At 36.7% G+C, this 19,596-nt stretch overlaps 1 protein-coding gene across 1 annotated transcript in view; it reads right to left on the minus strand.

Moving 5' to 3' along the window:
- Positions 1-19,596, minus strand: part of TRUB1 (TruB pseudouridine synthase family member 1) — a 38,517-nt gene that overhangs the window by 15,124 nt on the left and 3,797 nt on the right. The window contains exons 3-4 of the mRNA XM_025881061.2: positions 12,300-12,355; positions 2,904-2,985 (exon numbers count right to left, since the gene is read on the minus strand). Of these exons, the coding sequence (XP_025736846.1) occupies positions 2,904-2,985; positions 12,300-12,355 (138 nt within the window). The remainder of the gene's footprint in view (positions 1-2,903; positions 2,986-12,299; positions 12,356-19,596) is intronic.

The raw sequence follows: 19,596 nt of genomic DNA on the forward strand, positions 1-19,596 counted from the left end.
TCTGAAACAATGGCTAAAAAGAGTGTTTGCCTAGTTAGAACAAAAATGACTGAAAAGCATCCATTTGCCATTTACTGCATCCTGCCTTACTGACTTACCCATATGTCAGTTGTCTGCAACAGGTCAATTAAGAACTGCATTTTTTTACTGTTACAGTGACTGCGTGGGGTGGCAGCATCAGCAGCATTTCCAGTTGCTGGATGTCCTACAATATGCAGGATGGGACAGCATGATCAAGTGTTCCGTGTACCACATAACTTCTGGATGTCTGCCAGATATTCATGTGGGTGGAAGCCTGTTTATAATCATCTGAGGCTAGAATCTAAGTCCATTTTCCACTGAAACACAAAGTATTTTTTGTATTGTTTTTCATATACTGAATGTTCCAATACTGAGTCATTAATATAACATACCTGTATCATTGTGGCATTCATATTTGTGTCAACATCTGACTAGTTCATTACGACTTTTAGTGCAGTAATAGCTGTGAATTTACATAGCAACATACCTATTTTATTATAAATTACTTTTATTTATTCTTTATATTCTGTTTATGATATTACATTGACTTTTTTTCTAACATGTAGGTAGGGGAGAGTATCTCTGAATTTTAGTTCAAGACAGTGAAGAAGGCATTATACAATATTGGTTACAGGTCTCAGTATTGGGTCTCAGAGGGTTGAGAATATAGGTCCTACTTCTTCATTAGACAGAAGCTCCTTAAGGATACAGGCTAGGTCTCATTTATCTTCCCTTTGGTACCTGCTATAGCAGCTTAAATCGATGACAAACATTCGCTAATTTACTAAAATCACACAGAAAACTCATGTCAATAAGCAAAATTCTCTGAGCTTTCATTTTCTGGGACTATAAATACTACTCAATAAACTATAGGGAAATCTCCCTTTCCCGTCTAAAGAAAGTTACTTGGTTTCTCCATGACTTATTTCAACATATAATGAGATCATTTTAACAAACTAAGTTTCCTTTAAAGTAAGTAAGTAATGTTACAAATTGCACAATGCAAAGGAGAGTTTTTTAAAATTCCAAGATGCTTAAGGGCAGGAAGGAAGGGAATGTTTAAGTACAGCTGACTCTTGAACAACACAGGGGTTAAGGGGCACGGAACCCCCATGAAGTCAAAAATCCATGTATAACTCTTGACTCCCCCAAAATTTAACTACTAATAGCCTGCTGTTGACCAAAAGCCTTGCCAAAAACATAAACAGCTGATTAACACATATTTGTATATTATATATATATATACTCTATATTATATATATTATATATATTACTCTACATTCTTAGAGTAAAGTAAGCTAGAAAAAAGATGTTACTAAGAAAATCATAATGAAGGGGCACCTGGGAGGCTCAGTCAGTTAAGTGACTGACTCCTGATTTCGCCTCAGGTCATGATCTCAGAGTCATGAGATCGAGCCCTGCGTGGGGCTCTGCACTCAGCACGGAGTCTGCTTGAGATTCTCTCTCTCCTTCCTCTCCTCCCCCTGCTCATAAGCACACACTCTCTCTCTAAATAAAATCTTTAAAAAAAAATCATAAGGAAAACCCATTTACAGTACTCCATTGTATTTATTTTAAAACTCCATGTATAAGTGGACCCACACAAGACAAACTTGTGCTGTTCAAGGGTCAACTGTATTTTCATCACCTTGGTCTTCTTCTAGTATCCCCTACTCAATGAATTGCACCATCACATAACCAACTTTAAAACCTAGAAACCTAGGTCATGGTTGACAGTGTCCTCTCCCTCACCACCCCATCCCATCGAGCAGTCTTACCAATTTTACTTCCTCACCATTCTTCCGATTATATAGGTACTGGCATATACTTTAGTATACTCTGGAAATCTCTGACATCCTCCTATTGTCCTATGCCTCTTTAATCCCTTAAAAGCTTTCTGTTGAAAATTATGGTTGGGTTTCTATTAAGTGAGGGTCTTCTATTATTTCCTAATAACAATAATTTCAAAGATAATTCAACATCTATTTTTTTTAAACTCAACATAAATCAGATTTATCTTTTGATTATGTTGCTTTATTAATCAAGTAAGATACTACGTTATATACAAATGTTAACAAGACAAGTGAAGCTACTATGACCAAGAAGAAGGTTGGTATGTAATATATATTAAGGACACTCAACACAAAAACATAGGAAAGCCAGATGCTGGACTGGCTAAATTAAAAAGAGGTAACATTAAACACAGGCAAAAACAAAACAAGCAACAACAACAAAAAAACAACAATTCACAATTGATGACATAAATATGTAGGTGAGCCGACTGTACAGAATGGCAAAGGCTGTATTAGGAAGAGCATCACACCCTGAGAATTGCTAGGAAACCATTTCACTTATCTATCCTTACTTAAAGTAGTAAAAGAAGGAATGGTACAAAAATCAAGGTAGGCCCCCGTGAGTTCTATTTTACTTCCAGAGAAATAGTTTTCCCTCTGTCATATTTTTTTACATACTCCAAAAGCAGAGGAACATGATTAGTTGTAAAGCACTAAACCTGGTTCATTTCAACAGCTAAGAAGTAGTTGTAAAAAAGTAAGTCAATAAACAATGACAAGACACAGGTGAAATCCCTAATTCTTAGCTATAAATGTTTTTTTGGCAAGAGAATTATCTGGAAGAACTCTGAACATGAAAAAAACTGATTACAGGAAAAGAGGCAATTATGATGAATCTTTATTAACAAACTCATACCAAATAAGCAAAAATGTGATTAACAACTTTCAATCCTATTAACCCAAGGAAATGTACTAAGAACTGTAATAATCACTGGTAATATCCAGTGAGAGATTTATTTTAAAATTCTGAATTCACAGAAACTTTCTCTACATGTTAAAAAAGACGACTACATTAGATGAACATCATACCGTAAGGTTTTTCTTCTGTTACTTTCCCAGTAGAATCTAGTGTGTCAGTAGCTTTCCCCAGTTCTCCAATGGCAATATACCTCTAGAGGAAGAGAAGCAAGGGAGAAAAATAAGCCATAAGGTAAAGAAAAAAACTGTTACGTATGTCTTAAAGTTTTATACACAATTTCACTAATGCTACCAACTTGACACAAAATAAAGGCAAAAATAAGAGACTGCAGCTGTTTTGTTTATTTTTGATATGTGGGAAGCGCTTGTGTAAACCGCGGAGCATTCACAAACTTTCCACACCAGCCAACATGACAAAGAAAAGCCTGATTTTATTGACAATTATGGCTTATAAACACAGTTATTACAAACATATTTCTAAAACCAGTTTTGTACTAGGCAGTTTTGACTCTGAAGGAAAAATTTCCAATATGCTTATGAGTAGAGAGAATGATACAATAAATTCCTACCTGGCCATCACAAGACTCAACAATTTTACCACACATACAATTAAAATTAATTTAAAAATAAAATCAATTTACTACTTCTTACATGAAATACTACGACTAATCTCAGTAACTTGATTAGATATTTCAACAAAAGCTAAATATGTAGAAAGTGGACCAAACTAGTAAAGTGGAGGTACTGTACTTAATATTACATGTGTTTTCTTAATAGAGAAATAGCTACTTCTTGAGTTCTCTGAAAGGAAAAAAGTCACTTTTAAGAACTGATCATTTATTCATAAGTGAAGAATTAGAGCATTCATAGTTAACTGAGGACTATTTTACTCTCACCTCAGGGCACACTTGTATTGCATATTCTTTTTTTTTTTTTTAAGATTTATTTATTTATTTGAGAGAGAGAGAGCACACAAGCGGGGAGAGGGGCAGAGAGAGAGAAGCATACTCCCCACTGCTGAGTGCGGATCTTGACGCGGGGCTCAATCTCAGGACCCTGAGATCATGACCTAGCCTGAAATCAAGAGTCTGACGCTCAACTGACTAAGGCACCCAGGTGCCCCTGTATTACATATTCTTTATACTGCTCTCTTTTGGTCAAATTCAAGTTTTACTTGGAACAACACATGAAGCACTGAGAAAAATGCAAGGAATATAATTCCCACTGAAAATAATCTGTAGTTATGTGGACATTTTTTTAAAGAGGAAGCCAAAGTACTTTGCAGAAAGGTGTTTATTAATGACAAGTTTATTACGCTAGTGAAGGAACCAGAGACAAAAATGAGAAAAATATTAAAACTTCATATTCCCATAAACAAGCATTTTATACCAGCTTAAGTGCCCATTGATGAAATCATCTTCTATTATATAGCTCAAAATAACTTTTTTAGGATTTATTTATTTTTAGAGAGAGAACAAGCAGGGGGAGGAAAAAAGGGAGAGGGAGAGACTCTCCAGCAGGCTGCGCACTGAGCACAGAGCCCAACATGGGGCTGCAGGAGCCTTGTTGTCCTTAAGATGGAGATAATAGTACCTCAGGAGGGCAGAGCCGAAAACAACAATAGCTGGCCATGGTAAGCAACACTGAACAATACTATCATCATTATTATTTAAAAAAAAAAAGATACAGAATGATTTACAGTTAACAGTGGTTATAGTGAGTTCCCATAAGAAACAATAAAGCAAGAAAATGCTCTGATTTTTGCCTTAATCATCCATCTTGTTGCATGAGAAAAACAATCATGTATACTATGCCTTGAAAATGTTTGCGCTATCCTATGTAACAAGTTTTATTTATTTATTTATTTTTAAAGATCTTATTTATTTATTTGACAGAGAGAGACACAGCGAGAGAGGGAACACGAGCAGGGGGAGTGGGAGAGGGAGAAGCGGGCTTCCCACCGAGCAGGGAGCCCCATGCGGGGCTCGATCCCAGGACCCTGGGATCATGACCTGAGCTGAAGGCAGACGCTTAACGACTGAGCCACCCAGGCGCCCCCTGTGTAAAAGTTTTAACCAGGAACCTTTTAATCTTGGAACATGCTTTCCAAGTATGCAATGTTCATTCTCCACTCCGGACTCCAGGGGTTCTTGCACATGCTACCTCCCTAGCCCTGAGCTTCCTCTCTTTTCTAAGAATCAAACCCTACCCACTGTTCATCTTTCAAAGCCACCTTTTAATTCATCTCAACTTCCAATCACCTACCTGGCACAAAGCTAAGAGTAGGTGCTCAATACAAGTTTCTTATATAAGAATGAAGGCCTATATCAAACCCACATCATGTATTCACTCATTCATTAGTGTGTGCTTTCATTCAATCATGTTTCTTAAGGACTGTGAATGTGCAACTTATTTTCCTAGGTGCTTGTGAGAAATACAAAGATATATATTGATCCTTATCTTCTCCAATTACAAACTGCTAGCTTGGATTTTGCATTGCTGTTCTATTGTGTTTTTTACTAAATGGAAACATGGTAGCCACTTAATAAAAAGTTGATAAAGTTATATACATGCTGGAGAAGTTCTTATCTGTGCAATTCTTCACATTTCACCATAGTTTGGGACATCCAGATTGTATCTGCCAAGTTTCAAATCCTTCCAGGTTCTGTGCTTATGCTGAATCTGGCTATATGCTGGATTTTTTTTTAAGGGAAATAATACCTAAATAAGCAATTCTCAAACACTGTGGTTTTAAATGCCTATATACCCTTGAAAGTTATTTAGAAACCTTAGCCTTAGAAACCTTAGAAAAAAAACAATTTTTTTTTCCATATGAGTTCTATCTGTTGATACTTATTGTGTTAGAAATTAAAACACAAAAATGTTTAAAACACTGATATACACGCACACATTCCATTAACTATCAAAGCCATGCTATCAGTCAGGTAACCTCTGAAAAACTCCACAATATGCTCATTGGACTGCAAAGCTATGAAAACAGTTTTGACTTCAACAGACCCCTGAGAAAGCCTCAGAAGTCCCTGGACCATACTTTGTGAACTGCTGATCTAAATCATAGCTGTTTTCTAGCTCTCCCTTGTCTTGGCATCTAATGATAATAATCTTTTAATTCTAGTCAACGGTCCACAAGCGGGGTGCCTCGGTGGCTCAGCCATTAAGCATCTGCCTTCAGCTCAGGTCATGATCCCAGGCTCCTGGGATCGAGCCCCGCTTCGGGTTCTCTGCTCAGCAGGAAGCCTGCTTCCCCTCTCCCACTCCCCTTGCTTGTGTTCCCTCTCTCACTGTCTCCCTGTCAAATAAATAGATAAAAATCTTTAAATGGTCCACAAGCTACTTAGAAAAATCCGCCCAGACAGGTAAGCCTCCAAGAGAAATAAAACCTCACCACCAGGAAGATATGGGTTAGAAGAAAAAAGACATGGGAATGTGTATACACACACCACCATTTTATCCTATGGGGTCTAAAGTATTTCTGTTTACTGACCTAAATTCTACACAGAGACAGGACGCATACTTGGTAATTCTGAATTCTATTAAAGTATTCATTACAACATAATTTGACTACAACAAAACAAATGGAGGGCCTATGGAATTCTTAAAGAAGTTTCCAGTGAACTGTGTGTTCTTTGGGATTCATGGTTTCTCTCTGCTACTAATACCACTCTACTCTCTACTCATCTTCAAGTTCCCTGAACCCCACAGCAAGATACTAGAGCTAGACAGCTTTAAGAGCAAATTGGCTTCTGTAGTCCTCAGGAGAAAGGAAAATATTTTTATGTTACAAAAAGGATACATAATCATTTCCATCTCAACTAGGCAACAACTGCTTTTTCCGAGGATTGATTTGAAAGCTTGTGATCAAAGTTTCACAAACAAAGGAATATTATTTATGATGAGGAAGAACATTTTTTTAAAAACCTACCAAACCAAGAACATGTGACTTCAAATGTCTTCATTAAAAAAGGAATAGCTCTTTACAGATCATAAGTGTAAGCCCTTCAAATTTTCAATATAGTCCTTATGAAATGTATGAATATTAATAGAGCGTAAAGACAAGGTACAAACTGGCCTAGCCTCTGGAGAAAACAACAGAAATGTGCAAGTCCTGGAGAGTTGGCTTATATTTCACAGGAGCAATATGCAAGTCACACTCCAGAGTTGCCATTGACTGGTTAACCTCAAAATGCTACTGTATAGTTGGGGGAAGGTTACTGTCTTTTGAACACATCCAGGGTGGAAAAGTTTGGATACCCCAACAATAATATTTGTTCAACTGTTGGAGGGATACAAAGCTGCTTTCTGAAGAAATGCTGGCTTTGCCTATAGGTACCACTTCGGTTTATCTCTACAGAGATGGGGGAGTGGCCTTACATTTGGAAAATGCTGGTTAGTCTTTATATGGCATCAGTGATTTCATAATAGGACATCAACCCTTCCATCTGCTCATGTGGTTTCTAAAGCACATATAAGTAACTGACTTTAATCAGCAATATAGGAAGCTAATAAAGGTAGTACTACAAAATCTCATCAAAGTTTGTTACTTCTAAGTACATCTGCTTAGTGATTGGCTCAAAGAAAGTATAATTTAGGGAAGCTGGTAGAGGGACCATGCAACCACTGCCTTCTTCTAGGTATTTAGACCAAGTTAGGCCAAAGGGACATATTAGCCTAACTTCTCTCAGAATTATCTAAGTTACATTTTATATAGATGCACTTCTATATCTGTTATAAAACTATTTTTGAGAACCACTGTCTGTCATGCAATATCCCTCACACTAAGAAATTTTTTTCTCACTTTAACGCCCAGAGAAACTGTTTCTCCCTAAAGAACTGGCAGGGGATGCTTCCTGTTTCTGATGAGTGCCATGTTTTGCCTTGGCTACCAGAAAAAATAGATAGGAAAAAGGAATGAAATTAACTGTACTCAAGGTTTCCAACAGAACTTGCCTAGATAATATAAATATCAGTGTCTATGGAACATGTAGTTCGAGAGATCCAATAGGCCTGGAACTCAGGAGAGAGATCAGGGGATACACAAAACACTTGGGAATACTAGTATTACTGATACTTGAATAACATGGGTTTGAACTGCGTGGGTCCACTTATATGTAATTTTTTATAGTACAGTACTGTAAGTACGTGTTTTCTTCTTCATGATTTTCTTAATACCACTTTCTTTTCTCTAGCTTACTTTAAGAATACAGTATAAAATTCAAATAACATACAAAGTATGTGCTAATTGACTATATATGATATCAGTAATGTTTATGATAAACAACAGGCTATTAGTAAGTTAAATTTTTAGGGAGCCAAAGTTGTATGGTGACTTTTGACTGTATAGGGGGTCAATATCCTTAACTTCTGCATTTTTCAAGGGTCAACTCTTAATAGGATTTATCGATCAACTTCTGTACCTAAGGCATTATATAGAAAACCTAGATGCTTTTTATACACATTATAAATGTAACCCAATAGAACATGCAGTGAAAAAAAAATGGCTCAAGAGAAACGTGATCACTGGCAAAGCAAAAAGTACTACAAGATAGAAGAAGCAGTGAAGAACACAGAGCGAGACTCTTAGATCGTACAATGATCTGAATCAGAAGGAATGCAAGAAAGGAGTTGGGTGGTTTAAATGGTCTCTGGTCTTCAAAGAATGGAACCAAATCACCTGATGGGATAAAGATTTTATTAAAAAGGTCAGCACTCCACCCATTAATTGGTAGTGGCTGTATGAAGTGGCAATTATGTTGAAATGAATTCTAAGGATGTTTCTTGGTTCAGCAGGAAAGAGTGTTAGGCCATGTTCAATTAGCAATGTCTCTAATCAGGACTGGATGGTGAGGGAGGGATGCACTGTGATATGGCTGTAATGGGAACACCGAATATCTGCCAACCAAGAACAAAATAATTCTACTCTTGAGGTAACTCTACCCTACACATACTGTAAGATGAATTTTTCTAGTGGCATTGTGATGTAAATAAAATTTGTCTGTAAAAGTAGAAAGTAGAGAAGGAGTAAACATTAGGTCCAATGGTAGGTCTGGTAGGTCCGTGCCTAGTTTGGAGGCTGCAGGCACCAATATTTTTTAATGAAGTAGAAGGAAAAATATCAAGAGTACATTGTACATAGGGTTAAGGCTCTTTGACAAAATTTTTCTTTTTTTAAGATTTTATTTATTTATTTGAGAGAGAGAGACCAAGCGCCTGCACAAACTGGGGAGGGGCAGAGGGAGAGGGAGAAGCAGGCTCCCCGCTGAGCAGGGAGTCCAACCCAGGGCTCAATCCCAGGACCCTGAGATCATGACCTGAGCCGAAGGCTTAACCAACTCAACCACTCAGGCGCCCCTGAAATTTTTGGTTTTTATATGTGTATGTGTATATAGGGTCACAATGTAAAATGAATTTCTTACTAGGGGTCTTGGTCAAACAATTTTTGGAAGCAATCTCTAAGATTCCTTCCAGTGCTAAAGACAAAATCTATTTTTAAAAATTCATTAAAAATTTTTAACTACTTTTGATAAAAATGTAATATTCCACATAGTTAAATTTAAATGACTTAATTTTTTAAACAGATACATAATCTAAAATTAAAAGTGTAAGAAAAACAAATGGCTAACAAGATAAAAATGCCTATTTTTGAAATGTGAAGCATCCAAGAACTAGGTTTCTGTAATAAGATGCACCTGGGATTTTCTATTTAGGATACAGTCATCTGAGGATCAGTGACTTCACTGTATGACATTCAGCTTTCCGAGCTGAATACCAAAATGGTTCGTGATAAATAAAGCTTAAACTACAGCCAATGATGTATTTACATTTCCGGTCATATTTCTGGAAATATGCCTGGAATTTATATGTAAAACCTTTCAATAGAGTGGTGTATTTGTGGTTTTGGGAGGAGGGGAGAGGTGAATAATGAATAATCCAGTGAATGTCACATCTTTTATCTTGGAGAAAAAGAACAAATCCTTAATGCAAACATATCTTGTTGGTTATTATTATAAGAGTGATTTGTTCATTGTCAAGATTTTAGAAAATACTAAATAATGTGAAAAGAGAAAAAAAAAATCATCCATAATTCTGCATCAATGTAACCACTGTCTATACTTCGGAAGAAGTAACAAATATTAAGAAGAAACAAATATTAAGCAAATGGCAAAACCCTGTATCAGAGAAAAATTCTAAACGCCATGTATAAGTATTTAAGCACAATGTACAAATTTAGCAAAACACATCAAACCCTGCCATTCTAACACAATTCTTGTATTCTGTGATTTTTCAACACCAACATTTTAAAGATTACGCAGCAAGACACACTGAAATTTTTCCATGTATCTAAGGTATTAAGATCCTTTCCAACTGAAAGATACAGGTTTCTATTCCAACTGATAACTAAAATGGGATGTCAAAGACAGTATGTTCTCGAGGGCTTTTTATTTTAAGAAAAGCATACTTAGACCACTGCCACTCAAAGTGTGCTCCATGAGCCAGCACCTGCAATAAGATAAGCTCAGAAAATGAGGGTGTTTAGAAACTTGTTAGCAATCTGATGTTACCATAGCATTTAAATTATATTTTACAAAAGTCATTAATCTGCAATAAGCTGGAAGTTTTTTTTTAAATGGTCTTTGACCATATATACATTTTAAGAAACAATTTAGACAAGTTCACTTGACCAATTAGTCATATCCCACTTAAAGGAAGGGTTTTAATTATGCTGAGAGAAATAAGTCAATCAGAGAAAGACATGTATCATATGACTTCACTGATATGAGGAATTCTTAATCTCAGGAAACAAACTGAGGGTTGCTGGAGTGGTGGGGGGTGGTAGGGATGGGGTGGCTGGGTGATAGACATTGGGGAGGGTATGTGCTATGGTGAGAACTATGAATTGTGTTAAGACTGTTGAATCACAGACCTGTACCTCTGAAAGAAATAATACATTATATGTTAAAAAAAAAAGCAGATAGTAGGAAGGGTAAAATGAAGGGGGGGAAATCGGAGGGGGAGACGAACCATGAGAGACTATGGACTCTGAGAAACAAACTGAGGGTTCTAGAGCGGAGGGGGGTGGCGGGATGGGTTAGCCTGGTGATGGGTATTAAAGAGGGCACGTACTGCATGTAGTACTGGGTGTTACACACAAACAATGAATCAGGGAACACTACATCAAAAACTAAAGATGTGGGGTGCCTGGGTGGCTCAGTCGTTAGGCGTCTGCCTTCGGCTCAGGTCATGGTCCCAGGGTCCTGGGATCAAGCCCCGCATCGGGGTCCCTGCTCCATGGGAAGCCTGCTTCTCCCTCTCCCACTCCCACGGCTTGTGTTCCCTCTCTTGCTGTGTCTCTCTCTGTCAAATAAATAAATAAAAATCTTAAAAAAAAAAAAACTAATGATGTAATGTGTGGTGATTAACATAACATTAAATAAATAAATAAATAAAGTTAGTCCAGGAACTTGCTTAAATTCTTCTCTGCCTCCTGCATAAGCATTTTCACTGGTCCCTAGCCACAAATGTTATAACCAGCACCTCACTGCCAATTAGAATACAGATATGACTGTCTCTCTTAGAGCTGCAAGAGATCCTAGAGGGGATCCAATCATTCTTCCTAAGGAAAAACCGAGAGGCCCACAGAGAGGTTAACCCCTTTGACACATTGACCTCTGTTACCCTGCTGTTTTGCAGGAGGGTTCTCACTGACGGCCTGAAGCTATCCACAGCTCTCCCTGTCCCTGCATAAACCTTCTTCTCTTTCAAGTGCCTTAAAAAGTGCTTTTTGATTCAGCCAAGGTTACTCTCATAGAGGAATGATGTAACTTATCATCCCTAAAGAAGCTTCACTTGTCTTCAGTAAACATTTTGTAACCAGTGAACACAGCAGGTCTTTTGCTGAAAAGTGTATGGGTTATAAAATGGTATTTTCTTTTTTTTTTAATGGTATTGTTTTTATAAAAATTCCAAGGTTTAAAAAAAAAATCTGCAAATAGAATTTATGATCTGTAAGTTCTCGTTCATCCAAGAAATATATAGGGCGCCTGGGCGGCTCAGTTGGTTAAGCGACTGCCTTCGGCTCAGGTCATGATCCTGGAGGCCCGGGATCGAGTCCCACATCGGGCTCCCTGCTCAGCAGGGAGTCTGCTTCTCCCTCTGACCCTCTTCCCTCTCGTGCTCTCTATCTCTCATTCTCTCTCTCTCAAATAAATAAATAAAATCTTTAAAAAAAAAGAAATATATAAAAAGACAATATAATTTTTAAAATGATAAGCACTGCAGAGTTTTTGCTTCTATAAATCAATTTGTTGAAGAATTTCCAATTTATAGTCTCAATATTCTGAATCTCAGCTATCAAGACAAATGCAATTAATACTCAGGAATAACACCTGTAAATGCAATGTACACAATTTTTTAATTGATTAAAATCCAAAACATAGTTCACTAAGAAAAACATTCAAGAGAAAAGAAAAAGTATTCCAGTGTTCTTACCTTGGACCCTGACAACATACTGGTCAACATTTTTGTTCCCCTTCCAATTCCAACCACTATAAATCAAAGAAAGAAATATTATGACACTCTATTATGAAAACTAGATTTTTGAAATATCTATATATTTTGGTCATAATTTCCTGGCACAAGTAACATGAAGTTGGAAAGAACATATACTTAGCATAACTAGAGGGTTCCTATTACTCCAATCAGTTGAACTTGTCATGCAACTTAGAAATTCTGAAGAGAGGATGGGAGGGACACTTTGTTTTTTCTCTCAAAGTGTTAAACACGATAGAAACCTCAACCCAGACAATTACATAATGAAAAGTTCTAGAACAATCTCAGAGGACTAACTGGAATTTTATATATGGATCAGTGAAAAATATACAGTACAATTTAACCACAGTATGATAAAGCCTTTTGATAGAGCTCATTATCAAACAAAACAAAAACCATCATCATAACTAATGAACCATTTAAAAATGATTAGTGTCCAGCAGTATACAATCAAGAAAACAGAAGCATAACAGATCAACCAAACACAAAGAAGAATACAAGGTAAAATGAGAGCTTGGAGAATGTATGTTCACATAGACCACATATTAAGTACAACAATGCCCCGCCTATCTCTTCAACTTCAAAGATCATTTATCCTTATGACAATACATTTCACCAGGAGAGAATGAGAGTTTACAATCATTTCTTCACTTAACAGAAAGCAAATTTTTATAAGAATTGAAGTATTTCTCATCAATGGATACGATTTCGTAAAAGAACACAGTATAAACACCACAATTCAGAATTACGAGAAAAAAACAAGAAATGACTGACCAGCTAAAAGAATTATCATGAATATTTACAGCAGATATCATTCATTGAGTTTACCATGTATCAAATTCCACTCTAAATGCTTTCCATTCATTAGCTCATTTAATCCTTATAACAATCCTAAAAAATAATACAATTATCCCTATTTTATAGATGAGGAAACTCAGACAGAGAGAGACTAAGAACTTTGCCCATCATCTAACAACTTGTATATGGTGGAGTCAAAATTCAGACCAGACTAACAGTAGACCCCCTTCCTCTTTATCCTTCTGCCACCTTACTCACCTAGGCTTTCTTCCCACTGGCATAAGCCTAAATTAGCCTAAACCACTACTAACCTGACTGTTCTACATTCGATCCCTTTCCCTTTCGATTCATACCATTTTATAACCATTTCTGATTACCTGTACAGCACACTACAAAGCCCCACAATCCTCAATAGGGTCCCAATACCTATAGTACCAACTCTCTAGTGTTCAAAATCCATCCTTCGAAACCCAGCTCAAAATCTCAACCCCCACATTAAGTCATCCCAAACCCTCCCTAAGCTTCTATGATAGAGTCATATTAGTTCAAAGACTAAGATAAAAACAACTGTCTGCCTTTAGTATCCTAGGTTGAGCATCATACTCTTCAAATGATAGCTGCTACTGTCCAGGAAAAAAACTTTATATAATAATAACCAAGATTCAACACAATTTTGTTCCATTCAAGAATCCCCAGTCAATATTTCTGGAACAGCTACTATGTACACAGTCCCAAGAACAATACTTTTAATGAACAGAACATTTCCTGACTTTGAAAGAGTTTATAACCTCATGGGGAAAATAAAATACAGATAAGGGAAATGGCAAGTGCTCAAAAAAATAGTGCATGAATTAATGAGTGACTAATGCTAAATAGCAATAAGATAGTATATGAGTAAGAGTCAAAATGAACACAGAATAATTGCTGTACGAGGTCAAAGGGAGTACTCTAAATTGCTAGAGGCCAGATAATGCTCATTCAAGCTTTTCAAACAGAGCTTGAGATAGGCCTTAAAGGATGTTTAGAATTTGAACATACAGAGAAGAGAGAACCATGTTCTAAAAAAGGAACAAACTGCACAAATACTCAGATGCAAGAATGAGCACAGTGGGTTTATCAACCAGAGGGCAGGTGTCTTAGAAGAGGCTGACATGTTTGACTTTATCATGGTTGAAACACTGATTTCACTGCTAGGTCAGTGATCCAGAATGACAGAATTTGAATCAAGAAGGCATTTTAAAGCTATCCAGCTTAATCTTCTCATTTTATATCCAAGAAAACCAAAGCCCACTGAAGTCAGGTGACCCGTGAAAGCAGAATTCTAGGCAGACTACTACAAAAGTGGAATGTAGAAAGATTATCTGGAGTTGAGGCCCAACCAACCAGTGGCTTTTCATTCAAGGGACAGTTTACTAGACAGAATTTTTACTCAGCTTTTTCTCATTCAATCATTCAACATCTTATTCAGTACTTATTATACAGGCACAGAACTAAGTAAGACCTGGTTTCAGCCCTTCGTGAGTTAATGTTAGAATAGAATGAAATTTTACACTAGCAGCGTAAAAGAGCAAAGGTGGACAGGCTACCCATGTAGGAGAGAGCATTTCAGCCAAATCTGGAAAGGTCAGTAGGATTTCTAATGCTAAAGAAGACAGAGATGAGCAGTTTGTCTGAAAAGAAAGGCATGAACAGAGACACAACAGTTTGAAAAGTGGGAAGAACTGGGAGAATGAATGAATAACAGGTTTTGCCAAGCACTGTCTCACAATGACTACTCTCTTTCTCCATCTCCCAAATTTTCTGTGCTCAAATGTCTCTCTGTAAAAAAATCCACTATCTCCAAATCTATCCAAATGTCCCAGTATTCTATTCTCAAACCATAAAGATAGACTTTTTTAAATGATGAAAGCCACTTCAGAACAGGCAAGGATATGACATGTGTAATTCCAAAGCTTTTGCAGCAGTTGGAAGTTTCTATTGCCATTTACCTAATTCTCTAACACCCTTGCAACCATCTTAAAAGACCTGTATCTTTCCACTTCTAGAAATCTATCTTAATAATCCAAAACCAAAAAGTTTTATTCATGAAGATGTTCCTCACAAAATCAGTCCTACTAACAAAACTCTGCTAAGATCAATGATCTCAAATAGGGAAACGGTTAAATAAGTACTTGACTGATAGGACACAGCATTATGTCACCCTTAATAATAATGTTTATTTCCCTCTTGGAATGCTTTTCCTGCATCCCATAAGTTTTGGTATGTTGTGTTTCTATTTTCACTTGTTTCAAGATATTCTTTGATTTTCCCTTTCCCATTGGCTGTTCAAAGTGTGTTAACTTCTACATATTTGTAAGTTTTCTAGCTTTCCTACTGTAATTGATTTCTTAGTTTCATACTACTGTGGTTGGAGAATATACCTGATATGATTTCAATACTTTAAATATACACAATTATATTTGTCAATTATTCTTCAATAAAGTTAAAAAAAGAAAAATGTTTACTGAGAGTTCTTTAACATAAAAATGATGATGTTATGATGTTAAGTAAAAAAAAAAAGAATACAAATGTACATACAATAAAACAGCTTACTTTAAAAATTTTGCAGAGATATAAAGCTAGGAGAAAATACAGCAAAAATGTCAGTGACTATTGCCGAAGGTAGAAAATAGATAATTTTTAACTTTATTGTTTTTATATTTTCTAAAATTTTTCAGTAATTTTATAACCTCTAAAGTTAAAAAAAATTTTTTTTTAAAGATTTTATTTATTTATTTGTCAGAGAGAGAGAGAGCACAAGCCAGGGTGAGTGGCAGGCACAGGGAGAAGCAGACTCCCTGCTGAGCAAGGAGCCTGCCATGGGACTTGTTCCCAGGACCCTGGGATCATGACCTGAGCTGAAGGCAGACACTTAACCTACTGAGCCACCCAGGCGCCCCCCAAAATAATAATTTTTGAAGTGACAGAAACTGAGATTCCATTTCAGGTGATTTATAATAAATGGGTGTATTCGTTTCCTATTGCTGCTGTAACAAATTACCAACTTAGTAGTTTAAAACAACAAACATTATCTTACAGTTCTGGAGATCAGAAGTCTGAAATAAGTTTTACTAAGCTAAAGATCAGGGTGTCTACATGGCTGCAGTCTTTTCTAAACACGCTATGGAAGAATCTCTCTATAGAGTCTTTCTACGGGAGGTTCCTTGCTTTTTCTAGCTTCTAGAGGCTGCTGACATTCCTTGGCTCAGTGACTCCTTCATTTAAATCCGGCAATCACATCACTCCAACCACTGCTTCCAATGCCACATCTCTCTCTTCTGGCTCCTCTTCCACTTTTAAAGACCCTTGTGATTACACTGGGTCCACCTGGATATTCCAAGATAATCTCTTTATCTTAAAGGCAGTCATTAGCAACCTTAATTCCTTCCTGTGATAGAACCTAACAGAGATTGTGATAGAACCTTCATAGATTTTGGAGGTTATGACATAGACATATTTAGGGGGCCATTATTCTACTTACCACAGGATTTTTAAGAATCTTACAAGCCCTCTTTATAGAATTATATGTCATATATATTATATATAATATAGGTTAATAGAATTATAAACCCAAATTTCAGATTACATCTTAAATTGTCAACTAAATTCTTAAATCTGTACCATTAATATTACAAAGGAAAAAAGTTTCAGCAAAAACAGTCTACATGTTGAAAGTAAGAGTATATTTTTTCATACAGGTCCAGTTTTGTTTAAAAAAAAAAAGACCTCTATAAAGCACTTGACAGAATATAGCATACATCTGTAGGTTATAGATATTTCATATGATATTTCAGTAAATCTACTGAAAGTTATGGTAGATGTTACTTACCCCTTTCAAGAGATAAACAAATGGAAATTCAGAGAGGTTATAGATTTTTCCCAGGTTGTGTGTACTTAGTAAAGCTGCTAGGTTCACAAACTCATGATGATTAGAACCCAGTGTTTATTCCACCATAAAACAAAAATCAACTTCTAAGTCTCCAGAATTACTAATTTAAACAATGAATACGCTATATTCTGTGACTAAATACCTACTTTTTTTTTTTTTACTTTATTCCCTTGGGAACTACAGGTATTAGAAGAAAAATTAATAAATTTGACATATGCACAGATTATATCATCATAAAAGTTCCTGGGTGATCAAATATAAATTAAGCCTCCAGATAGGAAATTATTTCCAATGCAATTTCTTCCACTCATACAAATCTTAGCCAAATGCCAGCCTTTCATAATACTAAAATGGAAATTTCAACAAGATCCCTTAGCTTTAGGGTAAAAAATAAACGTATTTATTCACTGACTTGAATATCACTATTTTCTGCATACCAGTGAGTAAAAATCACCAGAAATGAATACATTTCGTCTATTCATAAATAAACAGCAGACCTTATGCTGTCTCCTCTCATATTCTTGGTGCTGTGCCGTGGAAAATAGAACAGAATGGTTACAACGAATAGGCTTCAACTCCAAGAGCACTGAACTAATAAAAACTGTGAAGCCACTTTGAGGACCAGTCACAAAGAAGGCTGTGACTGCTAGGTAACCCTGCAATGGGCATGGCAGGAGGGCAGAAGGCCCAGGTATGTGCCATGCCAGGTTAGGGCAGAAGCTCTGGAACTGCGCAGATCTGGCTCAAAATTCTGACTCTGCCACAAACCATGACAATGCACTCTCTCTCAGGGTCATGATTTCTTCTGTAAAATGAGGAATAATAACACCTACCTTATAGGTTTACAAGAGGATTAAAGTATATAATTTATATATGCCCTAAGCTGAAGACTTCACACATAGTACGCTGCTCATTAAATGATTATCATTAGTTACGGTAAGAAACAGTAACTTTAAGTGGTCAGAATTTGCCTATTCAAGTTCTCTAACTCAGGAAAATGGATTTCCTTGTGTTTTTTTAAATCTATTTAAACACTCCCGCGCCTAGGTGGTTCAGTTGGTTAAGCAACTGCCTTCAGCTCAGGTCATGATCCCGCAGTCCCAGGATGGAGTCCTGCATCTGGCTCCCTGCTCGGCAGGGAGTCTACTTCTCCCTCTGACCCTCTCCCCTCTTATGCTCTCTCTCTGTCTCTCTCTCTCAAATAAATAAAAAATAAATAAAAATATTAAAAAATAATAATAAATCTATTTAAACCCTCAGTAAAGCTATTTTTCCAAATGAACTAAAAACTAATTTTTGAAAGTGCACAATCATACATTGTTTCTAACTTTCTTGAAAAATAGAATTTTCTTCACCAACTTTATCCTTTTCTTCTAAATAATCATTCATTTCCTTTGGACAGCTTAGATCAGGTTTGTTGTTTGTACCTAATTTTTTAGCTCTAATAAAATGGACTGGACACTGTAGCACAGTATTTTATAAACCGTGAATCACAACCCATTAATGCATCACAAAATCATTAGTGGATTATCAACATTTAAAAAAAATGAAATAGAATAAAGTACAAAACACCAGACCACGTAAAAAAGTAAGTATTGTCCTACAGAACTCTGTTTCTAGGATATGAGGACAGGAATCCCAACATATGTATTTCTGTGACTATGGACAGAATTATACAAAAAGTTTGTAAAACAATTTAAACATCTAAAACACTTGTGTAAAGTATGTGGATACATACTTTAGCAGTCTGTAAACTTTAGAACCTTTACTAGAGGCATAAAAAAAAAAAGAATAAAAAGGGTAAGTGATTTTTCTGTCAGTCAATTATACCAATCTGCCTCCACAAGCAATAATGCTCACTATACCTCCAAGACAAAGTGTGACTTCCTCTCAGGAACCATAAGGCTCACTTTCTCAAAAGAGCTGATCTCAGAGATGAAATCTGAGATAGGCCAAAAAAAAAAAAAAAAAGAGCCAAATACTTTGTCAGGAATCCCCAACATGACACTCCACGTTGGAAGATTCATGGAAGATACATGGCTAAGACTCACCACAGTGACACAGGAACGTTACATAGTAGGATCATAAAGGGAAAAAGACACTGGAGAAATCCACACATAGGTTTCCTTATTCTCTCTTCCTCCCATGACAGGGACACTAGAGCATGCTCCTTTCTCCAACATGTAAAGAGCATGTGCAATGTTCCTACTCTGGGAAGCCTATCAGAAACTCGGTGCCCAGGGGCACCTGGGTGGCTCAGTCGTTAAGCGTCTGCCTTCGGCTCAGGTCATGATCCCAGGGTCCTAGGATCGAGCCCCGCGTCGGGCTCCCTGCTCAGCGGAAAGCCTGCTTCTCCCTCTCCCACTCCCCCTGCTTGTGTTCCCTCTCTCGCCCTGTCTCTCTCTGTCAAATAAAGAAATAAAATCTTTAAAAAAAAAAAAAAAAAGAAACTCGGTGCCCAAAGTTCTTAATTGGGGGGGGGGGGGTTGAGGATGGTTACCCAGACACACC

Source organism: Callorhinus ursinus, unplaced genomic scaffold (genome assembly GCF_003265705.2).
Source record: "Callorhinus ursinus isolate GAN/ISIS: 27379988/994484 unplaced genomic scaffold, GSC_fseal_2.0 scaffold20, whole genome shotgun sequence".
Taxonomy (NCBI): domain Eukaryota; kingdom Metazoa; phylum Chordata; class Mammalia; order Carnivora; family Otariidae; genus Callorhinus; species Callorhinus ursinus.